The sequence below is a fragment of the Suncus etruscus genome, chromosome 9, assembly GCF_024139225.1.
Source record: "Suncus etruscus isolate mSunEtr1 chromosome 9, mSunEtr1.pri.cur, whole genome shotgun sequence".
NCBI classification, from domain to species: Eukaryota; Metazoa; Chordata; class Mammalia; order Eulipotyphla; family Soricidae; genus Suncus; species Suncus etruscus.
Genome location: NC_064856.1, coordinates 62,207,032 through 62,230,553, shown reverse-complemented (window position 1 = coordinate 62,230,553; position 23,522 = coordinate 62,207,032). Strand labels below are relative to the sequence as shown.

The window sequence follows — 23,522 nt, the reverse complement described above, 5'->3', positions numbered from 1 at the left end:
ATAAGAAGAGAAGGGGCTGGAGCAATAGCACAGCTGGTAGGGCATTTGCCTTACATCATGGTCAACTCAGTTTGATCCTGGCATCCCAAATGGTCTCTCAAGCTTACAGGACTGATTTCTGAGCACAGAGGCAGGAGTGACCTGTGAGCACCACCAGTGTGGCCCCCAAACAAACAAATCATTAAAAGGGCAAGAGTGATAGGCTGGAGTGATGGCACAGTAGATAGTGTATTTGTTTGCATGCAAACAAACAAAAAAATTAGAAGAAAAATTCAAGACCTCATTTGGGATTTGGTCACTCAGATTGCTATACTCAGCTTCATCTTGAAGTCCTGAGTGACTTAATGCTTGTCTTGTGGCACTTCCTCTGGGAAGTGTCTGGAGTCTCTAGGGAGAAATGGGGCAAATTTCTCCAAACCCTATGGAAACTGCTGTGAGTCAATGATCTATATATGCACAACAGAATGTTCACTTTGAATAGCAGCACTGAATTCACCAGCATTCTTCCAATAAATAAAATTTTCTTTTCTTTTTTGCCATTATCAACCATCATATAAAGGCACTTTAAATTTATTCATTTTCTTAAACATTTTCATTATACTCTGAGGCTGTAGAAGGGCACACTGACAGAAAGCTTTTGTTGGGTGGGGGATATAGCTCAATGCTAGAGAACTTGTATTACATGTATGAGGCCTGGGTTTGATCCCCAGCACCATAACAACAAAAATTCTTCTACTTTTATAAACTAACATAATTTGATGAAAGAAAGGAAGGAAGGAAAGAAGAAAGAAAGAAAGAAAGAAAGAAAGAAAGAAAGAAAGAAAGAAAGAAAGAAAGAAAGAAAGAAAGAAAGAAAGAAAGAAAGAAAGAAAGAAAGAAAGGAAGGAAGGAAGGAAGAAAGAAAGAAAGAACAGAGGGAGGGAGGGAGGAAGAAAGGAAGGAAGGAAGGAAGAAAAAGAGAAAGAAAGAAGAAAGAAAGAACAGAGGGAGGGAGGGAGGAAGAAGGAAGGAAGGAAGAAAGAAAAAGAGAGAAAGAAAAAAGAAAGAGAAAGAAAGAAAGAAGAAAGAAAGAAAGAAAGAAAGAAAGAAAGAAAGAAAGAAAGAAAGAAAGAAAGAAAGAAAGAAAGAAAGAAAGAAAGAAAGAAAGAAAGAAAACATGTTGCTGGTAGAAAGTTAAGGTTTTTTTCTTTCATCTTTCTTAAAATAAAGTTGAGGCTCAAATGTCTTATTACACTCTCATTACTTATGAATGTCATATTATATTGAGGTTCATAAATACACCTGGTAAGTTAAATTCACCCAGGATTGAATAACACCTGCCATATGAGTTATTTGCTTTATGTAATCAGTAATCTCAAGGTTTTCCCCTGTCTCTGGAAACACCATTTAAATATTAACCTAACCTTTCAATTATATCTATTTTTTTTTACATTTGGAAAGTGGTCATCCGTGCAGAAAAACAAAAGGTGGAGGGGAGTGAAAATATAGCTGTATGAACAAAAAGGCAACTTCTTGAAAATCTTAAAACTACATTTAACTCTGCGAGTTGGGGAGGTTTGTGAGAAAAGCATCAGAAGAGTGGGTCTGTATGTCACATTAGGACAGACAATAGCTGCTTGCTTGCCAAGGTCATCTCCAACCTGAGAAACCTGCTAAAATTGCCCATTTCCAGAGTCTTTGTGTTTTCTTCATTATAATCTCTGAAAGGATCTTGGGCAACTGTTGTACACATTAGAGAATTTTAATTTAAAAAGAAACCCATAATATTGTAGCAGGTGTAACAGATTCCAGGTTGTATTAGTCCTGCAAAGAGAAGGAAGTGCAGAGATGCTCTGAGTCCTGTCCCCAGCACTCAGCGGAGGACTCTGTATGCACCACACCTTCTCAGGTCCTGCTCAGCTGGCAGCCCATGGAGAAGAAGAAACTTTCAAAGCGCTGGTCTTCAGCCTTTTCTTTGATGCGTTGTTCCTCTAAGGAATCTACTAGCCTGTCCCTTTGCTCGATCACTTGCATCATCTCATTGATAATTGCTTGTTCCTCATTTCGAGCCTTCTCATCCTTCTGGCTCTCTAAAGGAAAAAAAAGGAAAACATTAGTCCCCCAGATAAGGGTAGGCCCTGGGGAGAGCCCTTGGCATGGACATTGCCAGTTGTTCAGGACACACTCTGCTCTTTAATTTCCACAGAGAAAACATGGTAATGAATTCAACACCCAGGAACTGCCCTTGAGTCCCTGATGAGAAAGAGGGTGGGGCTTTGTGCACCTGCCAGCTCAGCTTTCATCTTGAGACCAGGAGCAATTGACAGGGGAAACCCCCTTGTGAAAAAAATAAAGATTGGGGCCGGAGAGATAGCATGGAGGTAAGGCGTTTGCCTTTCATGCAGGAGGTCATCGGTTCGAATCCTGGTGTCCCATATGGTCCCCCGTGCCTGCCAGGAACAATTTCTGAGCCTGGAGCCAGGAATAATCCCTGAGCACTGCCGGGTGTGACCCAAAAACTACACACACACACACACACAAAATAATAATAAATAAATAAATAAAAATAAAGATAATATCAACCTAGCTCAAGAAAGCCACCCAACCTATTCTCTTCTGCCCTTCAACTCTCTCTCTCTCTCTCTCTCTCTCTCTCTCTCTCTCTCTCTCTCTCTCTCATATCAGAGTTACAGCAAAAAGGACATATTGCAGCCCTCTGGAGACCAGGCTAGAGGACAATGGACAGGGGATGACAGACTGGCAGCTGTTTCCAGACTGTGACTAGCTATTTCTGCTCTTGCCTTTCAGAACATGCAAGACTTGGTTCCTAATTGGCCAGATGCATCTGATTGCCAGGGAGAGATAAGATTGGGGATGGGGGGTGGGGAGAGAATGTTTGAAATTGGGAGTCATTGTAGCTTTCCTTTTCTTCTTGGGTGCTTGAGCACTACTCCAGTTTTATCCTACCTTTGTCCTGGGCAGTCACACTTGGCAGTGCTCAGGAAACTACATGTGCTGGGGACCAAATTGGGGTGAGCTGCAAAGAAGGCAAGCATCTCAATCTCTAAATTCTTTCAAGCACCCGAAAAGGATTTTTTTATGGCAGATTTAAGTCCAGTGGACTGAATGACTACTCCAGAAGAAGAAGAAATCTCTCTAAATTCCTGAAGCCCTATTCAGGTTCCACACATGGGCATTAGGGGGTAGGTAATAAGCCAGATTCTGAAGTAGAAAAGTTGCCACAGTCTGTGGCATCGAGCTTAGTCCTACGGATGGGGTCAGGAAAAGAGTGAATAAGACAAATAGGCAATAAAGTAGTATCCTTGCCTTTGCACCCCATGCGCTGTGGAAGAGAGAAGAAAGAATGAGAATCCTAAGCGAGTCTCTCTGTCTCTCCGTCCTGGACTGAGAAAGGCACTGTGGCAGCAAGAAATGCTCCTTTACCTCACAGGAACACTAGCAGTCCACAGCACTTGGCTTGTGTCTCTGAAAAGAAACCTGTAGAAGGACTAGCACCTCATATGGAAATGAGCCAGTGCTTTGTAGTTGGGCAGAGAAAGACAGGTTAGACATCTTGAGCCACTATCAACAGGGTCGACATAGGTGGGATCTTTGTTTTTGTTTTTGTTTTTGGGTCACACCTGGCAGTGCTCAGTGGGTTACTCTTGGGTCTAGGCTCAGAAATCGCCCCTGGCAGGCACAGGGGACCATATGGGATGCCCAGATTCGAACCACCATCCTTCTGCATAAAAAGCAAACGCCTTACCTCCATACTATCTCTCCTAGCCCCGACATAGGTGGGATTTTAAAAGAGTCCACATGCCCCAGGATTGGCTAAGAAGGTTTGACCAGGATGGGGAGGGCCTCACAGTGAAGAATGTTGGTAATGGTTTGGCCAAGATGAATGTGCTAAAGCAAGACTCAGGGAGTGAGAGTACACTCCTAGGCTTCAAGCTATAGAGGATCAGACCACACACTTAAGCCACAAACCCACAGACATGGTAATCCCATGACAGAGAGCTTGCAGGGACTCTTCCTCATCAGAGCAAATCCTACAAGTTCCTACTGCCACTGGTCATTCAGAGCGGCTTCTTTTTGCTGCCAGGCAGTCATTGTACCGAGGAAAGCAGAAGGAAGAGGCAGCCATCTGCAAGAATGAACACCTGCATGCCAAAGAGACTGAGCTTTACCTCAGGGACTGTTAAATGATCGCATCAGACTGAGTTCACCAGTGAGGGATAAAGTTCTTTTTGTCTTTCACCTCTTATTAATGAATAAGATAAAGCTTTTGTGGAAGAGGAACAAAAAACAAAGAGGAGACTTTTCTTTTCTTTTCTTTTCTTTTTTTTTTTTTTTTGGGTCTTTTTATTCTTGAGAAAAGGGAATATCCTGTGTGACCTTTGCAACTTGGCAAGAATTTGTCTTGGGGCAAGGCCACACCTAATGAGGCTCAGAGGTTACTCCTGGCTTTGCATTCAGGAATTACTACTGGTGGGAATCAGAAAATTGTATGAAATTCTGGGGATGAAACTCAGGTTGGCTGCATGCATAGCAAGCACCCTACCTGCTATGCTATCTCTCTGGCTCCAAAGGCAAATTATATATATATATTTTTTTTTTTGTGGTTTTTGGGTCACACCCGGCAGTGCTCAGGGGTTATTCCTGGCTCCAGGCTCAGAAATTGCTCCTGGCAGGCACGGGAGGACCATATATGGGACGCCGGGATTCAAACCGATGACCTCCTGCATGAGAGGCAAACGCCTTACCTCCATGCTATCTCTCCGGCCCCAAATTATATTTTTAATATATATGTTAAAGGAACTTTTAGTGAGGGATAAGAGCCACTTAAACTTGTTATCAAATGTATAAATAAGATATTATTAGCTCTAAGTCATGTTTGTTAATTTAGGAGACCCCAGTATTGATGTTCTTTATTTAATAATCAACCAGAAAAAATAATCCTCTCATATCCTGTCATTAATAGAACATTATAACCTCCCCCCAATAAAAAAATGAGATAAAATCTGAGCTTTCTTCATTCAGGGGAATACAGGAGGAGAATCCAAGACAATGATGGAAGAAGTAGGAAAACTGGTAGAAGATGTGCTGTTTGAATGTTGTGCATATGAAATAGAATCATGAACAGTTATTGTATATAATAGTGCCTCAGCATAAGATAAAATAAAATAAACTGCTTTTATATGTTTGGGGCAGTTCAGCACTGTAAGGATTTGTTTAGAACAGTGTTTCCTAAAGTGAATAAGATCAGTCCCTGGGGTTGCTAGAAGGATGTTAGGAGAGGGAGTTGGTAGTAGCCTCAGGTGCAATTGCTTGCATGAGAAGAGTATACTTTCAGTGTTTTCCCTAAAGAAGGTAGATCACTTAATTTTTGATAAAGGGGCAAGAAATCCTACTTGGAGCAAGAAAAGCCTCTTCAACAAGCGATGTTGGCACAACTGATTAGCCACTTGCAAAAAAGTGAACTCAGACCCACAGCTAACACCATGTACAAAGGTAAAATCCAAATGGATTAAAGACCTTGATATCAGACCTGAAGGTATATAGAACAACACGTAGGAAAAACACTCCATGACATTGAGACTAAAGGCTTCTTCGAGGAGGAAACAGCATTCTCCAAACAAGTGGAAGCAGAGAGAAACAGAAATATATTAAGCTGAGAAACTTCTGCACCTCAAAGGAAATAGTGCCTAGGATACTAGAGCCACCCACTGAGTGGGAGAAATTATTCACCCAATACCCATCAGCGAAGGGGCTAATATCCAAAATATACAAGGCACTGACAGAACTTTACAAGCAAAAAATCATCTAACCCCATCAAAAAATGGGGAGAAGAAATGAACAAACACTTTGTCAAAGAAGAAATAAAAATGGCCAAAAGATACATGAAAAAATGCTCCACATCACTAATGATCAGGGAGATGCAAATCAAAACAACAATGAGGAATTATTTCACACCACAGAGACTGGCACATATTACAAAGAACAAGAACAATTGGTGCTGGCTAGGATGTGGAGAGAAAGAAACTCTCATTCACTACTGGTGGGAATGCCGTCTAGTCCAGCCTTTATGAAAAACAATATGGAGGTTCCTCCAAAAATTGGAATTTGAGCTCGCATATGATTCAGCTATACCACTCCTAAGGATATACGCTAGGAACACAAAAATACAATTCAAAAATCCCTTCCTCACACCAATATTCATTGCAGTGCTATTTACGATAGCCAGACTTTGAAACAACCAAGATGCCCTTCAACAGATGAATGGCTAAAGAACTGTGGTACATATCCACAAAGGAATATTGTGCAGTCATCAGGAGAAATGAAGTAATGAAATTTTCCTATATGTGGATGCACATGGAATCTATTATGCTGAGTGAAAGAAGTCAGAGGGAGAGAGATAGATAGACACAAAATAGTCTCACTCATCTAAGGGTTTTAAGAAAACTAAAAGACATTTTTGTAATAATTCTCAGAGACAATAGAGATGAGAGCTGGAAGGTCCAGCTTATGATAGGAAGCTCACCACAAATAGTGATGAGTGAAGTTAGAGAAATAACTACATTGATAACTAACATAACAATATGAATGAATGAAGGAAGTAGAGAATATGTCTCAAATACAGGTGGGGAGGTAGGGAGGTGGGAGATTTTGGACATTGGTGATGAGAATGTTGCACTAGTGAAGGGGGTGTTCTTTATATGACTGAAACTCAACTACAATCATGTTGTATAAATGCAATTTATATTTATACAATACAACTTATACAATCAGAGGAGGACAAATAAAAAAGAAAACGACAATTTATACAATCAAATTTTATAAATAAAGATATTAAAAATTAAAAAATTTAAAAAGAAGGTAGATTTCTAGGCAGGGGGCTGGAGGGGAGATGAGTGATTTTTTTTTCCTGAAAAGGGGGAAGTTAGACCAAATAAATTTGGGGAACTTTGGGCTAACTACAAAAAATAATTTAGAACTTTCTTCACACTGAGGAAAGTGTAGGAGATCCTGCATCTACAGTGGTCCATTTATAAATCTAAATTCTAAGTATTCTGAGCCCATTTTCTAGTCTGTAAAACTGGTATAAATGCCTCAGTACAGATGATCATTATGATATGTTGGTTCACTAAATGCTTACTCTGACCCAGTCACCTTTAGGGAGATTTAGTATTTGTTCTATGAGATGTGTAGAAATGATTTCACTTATTATTTTAAATCTAGGTCTACAGGTAGAAAAGCAAAGAGAGTATGCCTCCAGGCTGCAGTCAATGGATGCAAACTCAGTATATTGTATTCACTAAGTTTATTTCAACTTTGTGGCAGAACCACTTTCTCCTGTGTGGGAGACTGAGCCCACGCATGCTGAGCAAGAGTGCTGCCTTTGCCATCTATAAAACCTACAGAACTTATCCCACCCCACTCTGTGTTCCCAGAACATTTGTCCCAGGTCCCCAGGTCCCGAGGCCCTCCTCTCACTGTACTACTGTCATAGACCTAAGAGCTGATCTCTTCCCCCCTCAGAACACAGGATGGGATAGCTTACACTTCAGAAGATGGCATCTTTATTATCTGTCAAGCCCACTCTGGATTCTCAGCAAATAGATGTCAAATAAATGGATGAGTGATTGTTTGCATGAATTAGTGACTTTGCTTCTATTCTTATGTGGTATGAAACAAAATACCGCTTTGGTAACTCAAGAGCAGTAATCTAAAATGGGGATTGGCTGTGTGAGTGGCATTGGGCAGGAGGGAGACTAATTTCACATTCTACATCCATCCCTAACCCCAGTGCTAGGCTGTGCAAGGCAGCATGAACTCACTGGACCATATTCTCTGTTCAAGTGTCTTTGTGGAAGTGTGAGTGAAGTGGAAGAACTGTTTTAACTAGAGCCCTAATACATCATACTCACCCTCCTTGAACAGTTTCTCTCTTAATTTCTGTTCCAGTCTGCTTTGATGATCTTCTAATTCTAGTTCTTGGGCCCTGGGGATGAAAATTAAGTAAGTATCTGGTTTGTGGAGACACATGCCCATCCAGAGTTACCTAATACATTCATTCTTCCTTATTAAAATGGAGCCTGGACTAGCTTTAAGATGAAAGTTATACTGCAGGTAGGACTACTGAAAAAGCCTAACAGGATGGCACAGTTGTTTGGGACCTGAGAAAGGACAACAGGAACAGCAGTGTCATCTCAGTAGATGTGGGGGAGATGACACAGTCCTCTACGACAAGATGGATTGTGAAGAAAGTTCTGGAATAGCACAAAGGAGAAATGACTATCAGAAACCCAGTCGTCTATTATCTCCCTAACTTATGATGCTACAAAAGCAAGAGAACAAGGGGGAAGAAACAAGACCTGGGGTTTTGCTGCCAGTGGAGGTCATAAAAGTCAGGTCACTGTGTGCTTTCAGATATGAAAACCAGACTGAGTGTTTGGCTGATGTGTTGGGTTTAATACTTCTAGTAAGAAGAGCAGTAAAGTCTATGAATAAAAAATAAGGTGCATTCAAATTATGGCATGTAATTTCTTTCTTTAATTTTGTGGGACTCTCTCTTCTATGAAGAAGTCTACATATTCTCTTGGCTGCATTACTTCCCTCCTTACTAATTATGTTTCTTTATTTCAATTTTTTAAAGAAGAGCTAGAGAGATAGTACAGCAGTTAGGGCTCAGTCTTTTTTTTTTCTTTTTTTCTTTTGGTTTTTGGGCCACACCTGGCGATGCTCAGGGGTTACTCTGGGCCGTCTGCTCAGAAATAGCTCCTGGCAGGCACGGGGGACCATATGGGACACCGGGATTCGAACCAACCACCTTTGGTCCTGGATTGGCTGCTTGCAAGGCAAACGCTGCTGAGGGCACAGTCTTGAATGTATTTGCCCAGATTTGATTCCTAGCATCTCACACAAATGGTCCCCTAAGCACTACCAAAGTGATCATGAATGTAGGGTAAGGAGTAAATCCTGAGCACCACTGGTATGGCTCAAAAACAAACAAACAAAAACAAAAAAGGAAGAAGTAAAAGAAATGAAGGAAGAGGAAGAGGAAAACATTGAGGAGGAAGAGGAAGAAGAAAAAGAAGGGGTATAAGGAGAAATAGAAGGAGGAAGAGGGTGTGATAATACAAGCAAGGAAGTGAAATTACTTCTTGGTGGAGTTTTGGAATTTCTTTAGTATTGTGTGCCTGGGAATGCTCCCATTCATATCAGAGTATGTATAGGCTTCTTTGTGCTTGGCTGTGTGCAGTGGAGAAAAAAATCACCAAAACTTTGAAGGATGCAACCCAAAATCTCTTAGAAAAAGCAGTTGGGGAAGGGGTCTGAAGTGATGGCTCTAGGTTTGGGCTCTATGCATTTGACACAGGTCTTTACTTTTTCTTTCTTTCTTTCTTTCTTTCTTTCTTTCTTTCTTTCTTTCTTTCTTTCTTTCTTTCTTTCTTTCTTTCTTTCTTTCTTTCTTTCTTTCTTTCTTCCTTCCTTCCTTCCTTCCTTCCTTCCTTCCTTCCTTCCTTCCTTCCTTCCTTCCTTCCTTCCTTCCTTCCTTCCTTCCTTCCTTCCTTCCTTCCTTCCTTCCTTCCTTCCTTCCTTCCTTCCTTCCTTCCTTCCTTCCTTCCTTCCTTCTTTCTTTCTTTCTTTCTTTCTTTCTTTCTTTCTTTCTTTCTTCCTTTCTTCCTTTTTTCTTTCTTTTCTTTCTCTCTCTCTCTCTCTCTCTCCCTCCCTCCCTCCCTCCCTCCCTCCCTCCCTCCCTCCCTCCCTCCCTCCCTCCCTTCCTTCCTTCCTTCCTTCCTTCCTTCCTTCCTTCCTTCCTTCCTTCCTTCCTTCCTTCCTTCCTACCTTTGTTTTTTTTTTTTTGGTTTTTGGGTCACACCCAGCGGTGCTCAGGAGTTACTCCTGGCTTTACGCTCAGAAATCACTCCTGGCAGGCTCAGGGGACCATATGGGATGCCGGGATTTGAACCAATGACCTGCATGAAAGGCAAACGCCTTACCTCCATGCTCCGGCCCCAGGTTTTTCTTTTTCTTTTTTTGGTTTTTCGGGCCACACCCATTTGATGCTCAGGGGTTACTCCTGGCTAAGCGCTCAGAAATTGCCCCCAGCTTGGGGAGTCCATATGGACGCCGGGGGAACGAACCGTGGTCCTTCCTTGGCTAGCGCTTGCAAGGCAGACACCTCACCGGCCCCAGGTCTTTACTTTCTTTTTTTTTTTTTTTTTTTTTTGGTTTTTGGGCCACACCTGGCAGTACACAGGGGTTACTCTTGGCTGTCTGCTCAGAAATAGCTCCTGGCAGGCATGGGGACCATATGGGACACTGGGATTCGAACCAATCGCCTTTGGTCCTGGATCGGCTGCTTGCAAGGCAAACGCCACTGTGCTATATCTCCGGGCCCAGGTCTTTACTTTCTAACCCACCTATAGTCTACCTATGTTTCTACTAGACCATGAAATGACTTTGCTCTTCTTGTTCTGTTTTTTTTTGTTTGTTTGTTTGTTTTTTATTATTTTGGGCCACACCCATTTGATGCTCAGGGGTTACTCCTGGCTAAGCACTCAGAAATCGCCCCTGGCTTGAGGGGGCCATATGGGACACCAGGGGATCGAACCGAGGTCCATCCTTGGCTAGCGCTTGCAAGGCAGGCACTTTACCTCTAGCGCCACCTCACCGGCCCCAACTTTGCTCTTCTTGGATAAACCTACCCATGACAGGCATGTTACTCTTCGTATTACTCTGAGTAATTTTAGACCCTATTACTTTCAATCTTGCTATCTCTAGGCTGTCTAAGCTTTTGAGCACATATTTCTCCAGATCAATACTGCTACCATTTTAGGCTGGAGAATTTTTTGTTGATGAAGTTAGGAAGCATCCTGGATAGAGCAGATTGTTCAGCGACACCCTCAGCCCCTGTCAAGGAGATACCTCCAGTACAACAACTAAAAATGTCTCCAAATGTGGTTAGATATCCCGAGGGGAAAAATGTTCATGGTTGAGTCTTCCCTTGCCTCCACCCCTATTTAGGTTAAAAGTCTTGCCCCTTAGAAGCAAGCAGGACCACTTTGTATAAGTAGGTAGATAAGAGCCTCTAAGCATATAAGGTGAACTTGTAAAAGATAAACGATGGTGCTAACATTTGGAACCTGTGAATATGACCTCATTTTGTGTGTGTGTCTGTGGGGGAGTTTTTGCTGATACAATAAAGTTAAAGATCTTGACATGAGAACATTATGGATTTTCCCAGCAGATCTAAAAAATAAAGCCCAGGAATAGACACACTGAAAAAACCAGGTGAAGATGGAATAGATATTGGAGAGAGCCAAGGGAGTCTCTATGCCTCCAGAAGCTGAAAGGGCCCTTATACCTATCTCCACCCCAGAGTATGATCCTTTTCAGATTTTGGCCTTAAGCTTTTGTCTTTGAGAACTGTGAGAGAATACATTTCTGCTATTGTAAGTCACCCAGTGTGTGGTAATTTGTTCCTCCAGTCCTGGAAACTAACACAATTAGTAAGCCCCCTAGGCTCTCTCTCGAGTTATTGCCAACAGAGGAGATGTGTTCCTGTTCCACACAGTGACATTTTTTTTCATCTGGTTCAGATCCCAGACAAGAAACAGGGATAACATTTATTAGATACTGTCAGCAATCCCTAAAATCACCTCTCAGGATTGGAACCTTTGAATGATAAGAGATGGCCAAGTGACCAAACGTAGTACAGATTATGGTACTTAGTGAGTTCCCATTATTTGCAATAGCCTTCCCTCCAGAATGATGGCTGGTAGCAGAGTGATCTTCAACTTTTGGATAGTATCTTCTGACTTCCCAATCTATCTTCTAACTTCCTAATCAGTTTTATTTTTTATTTTGGGCCACACCCAGTGATGCTCAGGGGTTACTCCTGGCTCTGCGCTCAGAAATCGCTCCTGCCTTGGGGGACCATATGGGACGCTGGGGGATCAAACTGCTGTCCGTCCTGGATCAGCCACATGCAAGGCAAATGCCCTACCACTGTGCCATCACTCTGGCCCATAATCAGGCATCTTATCCAAAGAGAATGGGCAGGTCTCTGTCCTAGTCTTCATTAAAGCTACTTGGAAGTGACCAGGCAGTTCCTATCAGCACCTTCCCACCATCCACACATTCAAACCATTTCTGCCATTTTAGGTATATGATTAGAGGTATGGGCCCTGGTCTGGTGGACAGGGGCAGATTGCAAATACCTTACCCGTGACAGGGGAGATAGTTTACAGGCCTACCTAGTAGGCAAAGTTTGCATGCTAGAAATTCAGTGTAGAAACTCAGTTTGTTCCCCAGCTTATAAACCATTAACAAGAACATGCTCCCAATCATGAATGGAGCTAGAGTAGCTTCAGAACATTTCTGAGTGTGACCCCAAAGACAAAACAAACACACAGACAGACATACACACAGAGTAACAAAAAGCCTTATCCAAATACGCTCCTGCAACAGCCCTATTACCTGCAATCTATTTTCACCACAGGACTCCACGGAGTGAACAGACAACTGAAGCTTTGTGGCACTAATGCCAGCTTGATATGCAAGACATCAAATACCAATTTACCTCAATCACAATTCTGTATGCACAAGGAGAAAAAATCCTAGGACTCTGGCCTAGGAGAGGGAGCCCCACCACTCCCGCCTCCTTTAGCTTTGAGCCTTTATTGTTATCTGTGTTGCCTTACTTACATGATCAGTAGCTCCGACTCGTAGCGCATTAATTTATTCTTCTCCAGAACTAGCTTAAACCATTCCTGCAAAAGCTGGGCTTCATCCTGTGTGCCTGAATCTGTTTAAGAAATCAAGTGCAAATAGGTTAGATTGGCATCCCCCGCCCCCATCAAACTGTTCAGGAGCTGCTTTCACAGGCCATATTTGCAGCTAAAAGGCCTCCAGGGGCATCAGCCTCCCAACAGCCTGTTGATGCCTGAGGGTCACAGGCATGACAAATAAATCCCACCTGAGCACGCTCAGAGAGAGGGCCTCTTGAACATGGAGGGCAGGAATATTTGAGCTCCAAGGATCACTTCCCATTCCTAACTCTTCCTCGGTCCTCTGTGAAATTTCTTCATACTGGTTTTGGTTTTGTTTGTTTGGTTATTTGTTTGTTTTGGGCTATATCTGGAGGTACTCAGGGTAGACTCCTGGCTATGTGCTCAGAGATCTCAGATATATGATCTATGATCTGCTGGTGGGATTGGGGAACTGTTTGTGGTGCCAGGGATCAAACTCGGGTCTGCCATGTGCAAGGCAAGCTCCCTGCCCACTGTATATGAAACTTTTATAACTTTGTGCATTGCATCTTGTGCTTGCCAGCATCCAGTTCCTTTATTCCTCCCTGGAATCATATATTTACTGGGTGTCCAGGTCAGATGTGGCTCCCTGCATTAACTCTTACTAAATTTAGTCACAAACAAGTGGGAATGGGGCATTCTGACTTGTTTCACAAAGAAAAGAAAAGAAAGGTCAGAATTTTCAGAATGTTAAGTAGAAAAGTCTAATGATAAAAACTGTATTATCTTTGCAGAAAGCAGATATGTTGAAAGGTGCTTCAGATATACTTATCACCTAAATGTTTGCCCCTATTAATCAGAAAAAGAGTCAGAAGAAGGGCCTGGAGAGATAGCACAGCCGCGTTTGTCTTGCAAGCAGCCAATCCAGGACCAAAGGCGGTTGGTCCTGGATCCCGGTGTCCCATATGGTCCTCCATGCCTGCCATGAGCTATTTCTGAGAAGACAGCCAGGAGTAACCCCTGAGCACCTCCGGGTGTGGCCCAAAAACAAACAAAAAAAAAAAACAAAAAAAAGAGAGAGAGAGAAGAAAACTGACACTAAGCATTCAAGGTGCTGTGTTTAGATACTAAAATTACAAATATATATATATATATATATATATATAACATAAAATATATATAACATAATTGATAAGGAGTAGTAACTTGAAGGTGACCCTCTAGTATGTTATTTGCCATAGAACATAGATTGTATTAGAATGCTCCTGACATTTGTGCTGATGAGTTTCATAAAAGTCATGTGGCGGGCCCGGAGAGATAGCACAGTGGCGTTTGCCTTGCAAGCAGCCGATCCAGGACCAAAGGTGGTTGGTTCGAATCCTGGTGTCCCATATGGTCCCCCATGCCTGCCAGGAGCTATTTCTGAGCAGCCAGGAGTAACCCCTGAGCATCGCTGGGTGTGGCCCCCCCCAAAAAAAAAGACATGTGGCTTTGGGACATTTGTGGAACCTCTGGGAGTTTTTGCTTTTTTACTCACTGGTTAGCCAAATCATAAGCATAACTAAATACTGTTTCGTATGTGTTTATTATATATGCCTTATTTATTTATTTTAATTAATGCCTTATTTATCTAATTTATTCTTCATAACAAATTTTCCAGTATGTCCTCTTATTACCATATACTTGATTGCTCACGAAACAAAGGTTTAAAAGGTCAAAGTAAGTTGTCCATCCTCATAGTAAGTGGAAAAGCTAGGACTTGAGCTCAAATGAACCTCTTTCTAAATCTGTGCTCCTCACTGCTTGTCTATAACTTCTCTCCCTACTTCTCAAATGCTCATCAGGCAAATTATTCCCCTAGCACATTGCTTTGAACTTAATAAGTCATCTATAAAAATCAGGAAAAAAATCAGAAAATTAGTACTCTCTTCTCCCTGTTTTCTTGACTATGGTGGGGTAGGTACATTGGTTCCTAGGCAGATCTCAGGAAGTGAGCCTCAGAGGGGAGGCTGCAGTGAGTATAATGGGGTATAAGGAGGTATAAGGGTATAATTACTAATTTTCTCAGGAGAGGAAGAGGGAAGAACAAGGCATTCCCAGATATGAACTGTTGGATGAAGAATAAAAAATATAGATCAGTGATTACAGAGAACGGAAGTGCAAATACTTTCAACTACACTTGGGATCAAACTTCCACTTTTATATCCACTACTGATTTGACTTGAGCACTTCTGTTGTTGCCTCTGTGAGCCTGTTTCCTCATCTGCTCTAAAGATGCAGAAGGATTATACACATAAGATCTAAATCAGTTCTGGAACATAGCATAAACTCAATAAATCCAACAGTCTTCAAACTTTTTTTTGTGGCTTTTGGGTCACACTCGGCAGTGCTCAGGGGTTATTCCTGGCTCCAGGCTCAGAAATTGCTCCTGGCAGGCACGGGGAACCATATGGGACACCGGGATTCGAACCGATGACCTCCTGCATGAAAGGCAAACGCCTTACCTCCATGCTATCTCTCCGGCCCCAGTCTTCAAACTTTTAAGTCATATAATATTTTTGATAAAAACCAATAGGGGGCATTTGTAATAATCATGGGGGAAGTGTCCCTGTAGCCCAGAAACTCAGAACAGGACTGTGTACTCAAAGTAGTGAAATTTTTTTTTCAATTTGGTCTTTGATGAGTTAGCTACTACCCATTGAGCCATTGAGTCCAGTAATGCCCTTTGGAGAATACATGAGTGTATATTTTACATGAAAGAGACTCATAAATTAAATAGGGTATCCACTGACATTTTCTTCCTTCAATGTCAGAACTTCTGTGTCATCTATCATTTTGTTCCAAAATGGTTGTGCACATCTTTTTTTCCCAGGATATCTCTCAAAGAAAGTCAAGATTCAAGCAGAAGGAAAACAGCCTAGAGTAGAGGCAACCTCTTACCCTTTCAGCCTGTGCCTGGGGATTGTTAGAGGTTCTTTTAAGCAGTCACAATATCACTGGAATCTTGTTCTCTTGCAGATGAATCTGGTCTTCCCACACCCGAAGAGGTGAAATTTGATCGACTTCATCTGCTATTTGTGTAATTGGTCTTTTTCTTAACCCAATTCAACATTTTGCAACTAATTTAAGATCCTTTTGTTTATTTTGTTATATCAAGGGGAAATATTATGAATATTTTATCAACCCAATTTATTGCCAAATCCTAGATTAGGGACCTCTGTGGAATTGATAAATGGGCAACCAGTAACTTTTTTTACAATATTGAAAAACAAAATGTCTGAGGAAACTGGAGAAGGATCACAGCCACATGGTTCAACTTTAGGGACTCTTTTCAGTTGTGTGAGGCTGAACTACAGATTCAATACAAACAGAATTATTTAGCATCCATTAATATATGTTATTTATGAGTCAATAGAGAAAACTGATAAAATGATTTCCTGATATAAAACTTCTATCATGTATACTGACACTACAAAACCACAAAAGAAAATGACATTTGTGTTCAGAGCCTCTCAGTAAACAACAGTAGTACTTTAATACCCTTTGTACTTTTTTTAAAGGCTTATAATTTATTTAATAATGTTTATAGAATTTGGTAAGTATCAAAAATTTATTTCTATCCTATATGACATTAAAAAGACATTAATTTCTAGACCTAGAATTTTTAGTTCTAGAATTCCTCATGAGTTGTCAAAGCCTTAGATTACATCGCAAATTATTTTGGTGCAGGTGGGGGGGTAGTTTATTTTACTCAACACATCCAAGACACTGTTCTGTGTATACTTTCATCTGGCTTAAAAAAGCTTTAAAAAAGCTTTATTACTTCCTGATTTTATTCTCACCTACATTTCTCACGCAGATTCAATTTCCTCTTCTAGAGATTTAACACTTCTAGATCAAATGCTATTTTTCCTGATAGAGAAAATAGAAAAGCTAAGAGTTGAAAACTCCTGTCTTTTTTCATGTAACATTATACCATCTGCTTCAGCACTGAGACAATCCTTTCCTTGTCCCCAATCCAAATGAAACAGCTTTAAAGGCACTATTTTGCTGTCTTTAGATCATTTTATTGTTGTTTTTCAAATTCTAGTCCTTTGCTGCATTATACTTACTGGTTCTAGCCAATTTTTCCTCCTGGGATGACATACCCCCTTTTCAAACTTTCAATGTATCCTCCCATAGTCTGATCCATTAGAGAGTTCCCTCTACCATCACACTGATTTCTATTGACACTAGAGCCAAGAAATAGGTTGAACCAAAACATTTCATTCAATCTTTTTTTCAAAACAGTAATTTGCAATTTTACAGCCCACTATTCATTTCTTAAAGAGTCTTCCTACCCTCTTTAAAAGAACAGGAAGTTAAAATCACACTGGAGGATTTTTTGAACTTGGAACATGGAGTACAATTTCACGGAAATTTCCTTCTCAAGTCCTTGGGTATAAATGGGCTATGTTTCAGCAGGTCTTGACTTGCTCTTAACCTGAACGATGCTCTGAAACTGTTCCACAAATACCATCAACTCACTGCACTCATTAGAGAGTTGTTGTATTTTTTTTGTGTGTGTGTGGACCATGATGAAGTGTAGACCTGTCTTTCCCTCATTATTGATGCAATGGCACCAAGTGACGAAGAGCAAGGACTTGAGATTAATCTGTGTCTTAAAATGTATGGCTTGGAGCAAGTTCCCTCATAGTCTTCTAATTTCTATTTCTATGAAAATTGGGCATGATGATGGTGTTACTGGCTAACTAATTTATTTTGGGCATTAAATGATAACACAAGTAAATTACAGACTGCTTTTGGCACAGAGTTAATATTCAGTAAACTGTACTGTTGCTGTGATATTGTCCTTCTCCCCCTCAGAGTCTAGTCTTAGAATTCCTGAATAAGGGACATGGATTATTTCCTGCTAAACTTTAAAATTCAGTAAGGAAGTGATAGAAATGTAACAGTAGTAAAAGCACATGCTTTCTATGCACACAAGACTTCAGGATTCAATCTTCAAAACCACCAAACACAAAGAACTGTACAAGCAGATGTGTATGTGTACACATGTGCTTGCACACACATTCAGCTAGATTATATTCCCTGTCTTGATTCTAAGCGGCTAATCTTTATCTAGCAATGCCAGTTGAGCATAGTAAAGACTTTAAAATAATCATTCCCTCTTTTTTTTATTCCATATAAACAAAAAATATCTTATGACTGGATCTCTGGCACATTTCCACCTGGTTCTGTGCTGCTAAAGCAGAGAAGGCATTCCTGGGATGGTATGTGACTCCAACATCCAGGACCCAGGTTGTAGCTGAAATGTAACAGGTGTAGCCTGTAGGTGAGTAGCCTTTTACTGTGGATGAATCTGCTGCCTAAATCTTATCTATTCATGCTATGTCCACAGAGATGGGCATGTCACAAGTTCCTGAGCTCTCATGTCATAGTGCAAGGACATTTGCTCAAATGAATGGAGAAGTCAAAACTCAAGACCAACAGCATTTTATTAATGGAGTAATTTCAAGTTGACCTACTTTGGCCCATGTGTGCTCTCAAAGCACATTTTGTCTCTCCCTGCTGAAGTCTTCAATAACTCTCCATGATCAAGTTCAAATCACCTAACCTGACCCCACTTATGCCAGAGTGACGGGCACTTAATGGTCATTATTTTTTCTCAACGATTTAACAACAGGGAATAAATGCACCCTCTGGTCTTTAAAGTCATGGTTTATGAACAGGTAATTCTCAGATTGTGTGTTCAAGTGTGGTTTTCCCAAGTTGAATCTTGTTTTACTGTCTAATTCGTGACTTCATTCTTTAAATGTGATTTCCTGCCTCTGGAAAATCTTTGAAAAGTCCTAATTTGGTACTGGCTGCATTTTTGTCAATATCCTCTACATCTTCCCTGATGACAGTACTGGAAAGGGGTATTACCTTCATGGAAGTCACTATGCAGGCTATCTACCTCAGACAGACTGCTTTTAAGATTATGTCCCTGCTTCTCTGGCAACTTGTCAACTCTGAGCTCCTCTGCTCATCCCTGGGGCCTATTTAATTCAAATCACTTGTGGAGACCTTCAGCACGCAGAGTTCTGATGTTTGGGCCTCACATAGGCTCCTTATGTGGTGTCAATAACAAGAAGGCTACCCTGTAGGTCTGGTATAATTCGGTCTCATAGACCTAGGATGCTAGAAGTCAGTTTGTGATTCCAGAGGCTATAGCTGAAAAAGAAAAAATCTTTGGCTTATTATCAGGGAGCATTCCTGCTGGTGCTTGGAAAACTATATGGGATGCCAAGGATTGAACCTGGATTGGCTACATGCAAGGCTTCAACCCCTGTACTATCTCTCTGGCCTTAATGTTTTTAAAATCTACCTTCTGTTTTGCTTTTATAAAATTTGTTATTGATTTGTTGTTAATTTTTTTAATTCATCATAACAAGTTTTTTTCTTGTCTTTTAATTTTATCAAAATTCCATCATATGGTGGGTACACATGCTTGTTTTAAATTCCATATTATGTTTATAAAATGTATCCATATTGTTCATTCCTAATGTGGTAGAGATAGCCATTAGTTGCACCAGCCAGAGAGAGCTATCCCATGGTTTCTCTGTTTTCCTGTTAATAGGTAATCTGGGTTGTCCTTTAGTGTTTTGCTATTACCAATGCTGCTCTTGTGAACATTCTTGTATATATCTTCAACAGTTTCTCTGTAGTATATACTTAGGAATAAAATTCTTGAGTAGTAAGAAATGCAAATGTTTAGTTTTATAGTATCGTGCAAAATTGTTTTCCAAAAAGTTGTCATTGTTTATATTATACTCCCACTAAGAGTTCCCCTTGTTCCTCGTCTTACCAAATATTCGTATTCTCAGTTTATAAGTTTTGATAATGTAAAAGTTTTAAATGGCTTCTCAGGCTGGGTAGATGGCTCAAAAAAAAGATGGAGCAAATGCTTTGTCTGCAGGAGCCTAGTTTCAATTCCTGGCACCACATGGTTCACTAAGTAGTCCTTTTGTGGGGGGGGGGGGTGGATATCACTACCTATCCCCCAAAAGTTGTGGTCTAAATTTGCTTCCTTTAAAGCAAATGTGATAAATTTTTCATATGCCTATTGGATATTTAGTACACTTCTGTGAATTTGTCTAAAATATCAATTAAAATTTTTTTTATTGGGGCCGGAGCGGTGGCACAGTGGTAGGGTATTTGCCTTGCATGCGGCTGACCTAGGTTAGATCCCTGGGTATCCCATATGGTCACCCAAGCCAAGAGTGATTTCTGAGTACATAGCCAGGAGTAACAACTGAGCATCATTGGTGTGGGCCAAAAACCAAAACAAAATAATTTAAAAATAAAATTTGAATTAAGTCCTTCATAGTTGGATTTCAGGCATATAGTGACAGTGAATTAGGGCCATTCCCACCATCAGTGTTGATCTCCCTCAACCAAAGTTCCCATCATGCATCCCATACCTCCACTCTTAGCCCGCTGGCCTACCAGTGTGTCAGGTCCATTCTAAGTTTATATTGTTATAGGTTGGGTTTCTCTCTTTTTTTTGATATCTTTATTTAAACACCTTAATTACAGATACGATTGTAGTTGGGTTTCAATCATACACCCCCCCCCTTCACCAGTGCAACATTCCTATTACCAATGTCCCAAATCTCCTTCCTCCCCACCCCATTCCACCTGTACTCTATCTAGACAGGCTTTCTACTTCCCTCATTCATTTGCATTGTTATGATAGTTATCACTCTTTGTGGTGAACTTCATGTCCTGAGCTGGACCTTCCAGCCCTTCTCTCTTTTGTCTCTGAGCATTATTGCAAAAATGTCTTTTATTTTTCTTAAAACCCATAGATGAGTGAGACTATTCTGCGTCTATCTCTCTCCCTTTGGCTTATTTCACTCAGTATAATAGATTCCATGTACATCCATGTATAGGAAAATTTCATGACTTCATCTCTTCTGATGGCTGCATAATATTCCATTGTGTATATATACCACAGTTTCTTTAGCCATTCATCTGTTGAAGGGCATCTTGGTTGTTTCTAGATTCTGGCTATTGTAAATAGCGCTGCAATGAATATAGGTGTGAGGAAGAGATTTTTGCATTGTATTTTTGTGTTCCTAGATATACCTAAGAGTGGTATAGCTGGGTCATATGGGAGCTCAATTTTCAGCTTTTGGAGGAATCTCCATATCGCTTTCCACAAAGGTTGAACTAGAGGGCATTCCCACCAGCAGTGAATAAGAGTTCCTTTCTCTCCACATTCCTGCCAGAACTGCTTGTTCTCATTCTTTGTGATGTGCGCCAATCTCAGTGGCATGAGATGATTAGATTGGGCCTCTTGATTCTATTTTCAATGACTTTAGCTTGGGTATTTAGTTCTGACCTTTTTTTTGGGGGGAGGGGTCACACCTGGCAGTGCTCAGGGCTTACTCCTAGCTCTATGCTCAGAAATCGCTCCTGGCAGGCTCAGGGAACCATATGAGATGCCAGGATTCGAACCACTGTCCTTCTGCATGTAAGGCAAATGTTCTACCTTCATGCTATCTCTCCAGCCCCCAAGTTCTGACCTTTTTTTTTTTTCACCAATAAACCTAAGACCACTTGGCCCCTGGCCCCTATCCTCTTTTTTTTTTCTTTTCTCAATTTGTAGAAAGACGAAGAAATATAAGGTAAAACAAAGTAATTCGTGTCTCAAGGTTCTTTGAAAAAGGTGGGAGCCTTTATAGTAGAAGATAAAAATATAATAAAATATTACTTTTTATTTTATATTAATCTATTTCTTACTGATTTATTGTAAGGCTTTTTAGATTTGTTTCTGACATACTAATTCTTTAAAATTCTATTGGTTATATTATTTATTCTAAATAAGTGGCTAATCTTTTTTATTCCATTAATTTCACTTTTAACTACCAGTTTGAGATGAAAAGAATTCTCTGGAGCTGAGTAATAGTACAGTGGGTAGGGGCTTTTGCTTTGCATAAGACCTACCAGGTTCAATCCTTGGGTTCAATCATATGGTCCCCAAAGTCTGCCAGGAGTAATTCCTGAGTACAGAGCCAAGATTAACTTCTGAGCGCAGCTGGGGATGGCCCCCAAAACAAACAACAAACTTCTCAACATTTTATATTTTATTTTTGATATTAAAACATTAAACATCTGGGGCCGGAGAGATAGTATGGAGGTAAGGCATTTGCCTCTCATGCAGAAGGTCATCGGTTTGAATCCCGGCGTCCCATATGGTCCCCTGTGCTTGCTAAGAGCAACTTCTGAGCATGGAGCCAGGAGTAACTCCTGAGCAACTGCCGGGTGAGAACCAAAAACCAAAAAAAAAAAAAAAAAAAAAAAATTCTAAAAAAAAAAAAAAAACAAAAAAACATTAAACATTTATAAACTGAATTGTTTACACAGTATAAGGTAAGGCATAATTTCATTTTATTTTGTTTGAAAAACCAAATATATTCCCATAGATTAAAACATATTTTTCTATTAAAATATTTTTTTGATAATTGAGTTTGGATTTTTGGTTTGTTTCCTTTCCATGTATTCAACTAATTTAAGAATTCCAGTTTTACTTCTATTGTGTCAGTCATGACACTTAACATTTGAATAGGTATTTTATTGCTTTGAGTTTAATTAACATTTTCAACCTCCTCTTTCCCAACAGTCTGTTTTCTTAGTTCTTTAGTAACATTTTTTTTTTTTTTTGGTTTTTCGGGCCACACCCGTTTGATGCTTAGGGGTTACTCCTGGTTAAGCGCTCAGAAATCGCCCCTGGCTTGGGGTGACCATATGGGACGCTGGAGATTGAACCACAGTCCTTCCTTGGCTAGCGCTTGCAAGGCTGACACCTTACCTCTAGCGCCACCTCGCTGGCCCCCAGTTCTTAAGTAAATTGAGTGAAGGAGTTGGCAGTTTTATTTTCTTTTTAAAATTTTTAGGATTTATTTTTAATAAGTTTTAAATTCTTATTTTGTTTGTTTGTTTTGGTTTACCTGGTGGTGTTCAGGGCTTACTCATAGCTGAGTGTCAGACATCACTCCTGGCATGCTCATGGGATCATATAGGATGCGAGGGATTGAACCCAGGTGGGCTCCATGCAAAGAAAGTGCTTTACCCACTATACTATCACTCCAGTCCCTATTTTTAATTTTTCAAATTGAGTTTTAGTCATAGTGTTCTTTTTTTTTTTTTTTTTTTTGGTTTTTGGTTTTTGGGTCACACCCGGCAGTGCTCAGGGGTTACTCTTGGCTGTCTGCTCAGAAATAGCTCCTGGCAGGCACGGGGGACCATATGGGACATCGGGATTCGAACCAACCACCTTTGGTCCTGGATCGGCTGCTTGCAAGGGAAATGCCACTGTGCTATCTCTCCGGGCCCTAGTCATAGTGTTCTAAGACCAGTTCCTTCACCTCTTTTTGAACAATATAAGGACTTTAGAACACTTTTCTTCTTATCATTCAATTCCCATCTTCATCTACTTTTGTTTTCTAAAAATGTTAGTTATTTTTTTCTTTTAAAAAGAAAATCCACTTTATTATATAATGAAATGTTTATTTTACTTCGCTTTTTCTAAATCGCTGTTTCTTTCCATCTGTTTAAGATAATCTTTTGGCTTTATTAATTTCTCTTTAAGTATATTCTCTATCATTTTGCACTTATTATGTACCTCATCTTCATGGTTTATTCATCTTTTGTTGAACACCTACTTTGATTCCATTAGCTATTTTACTAAGTGCAACAATAAATAATGTTGTGTGTATGTTCTTTTGAATGGAT

At 40.4% G+C, this 23,522-nt stretch overlaps 1 protein-coding gene across 1 annotated transcript in view; it reads right to left on the bottom strand.

Annotated features, from left to right (window-relative positions):
- Positions 1-1,766: 1,766 nt before the first annotated feature.
- LOC126018552 (F-actin-monooxygenase MICAL2-like) overlaps positions 1,767-23,522 on the bottom strand; it is a 39,726-nt gene continuing 17,970 nt past the window's right edge. The window contains exons 4-6 of the mRNA XM_049780674.1: positions 12,697-12,796; positions 7,911-7,984; positions 1,767-2,069 (exon numbers count right to left, since the gene is read on the bottom strand). Of these exons, the coding sequence (XP_049636631.1) occupies positions 1,885-2,069; positions 7,911-7,984; positions 12,697-12,796 (359 nt within the window). The 3' untranslated portion in view covers positions 1,767-1,884. The remainder of the gene's footprint in view (positions 2,070-7,910; positions 7,985-12,696; positions 12,797-23,522) is intronic.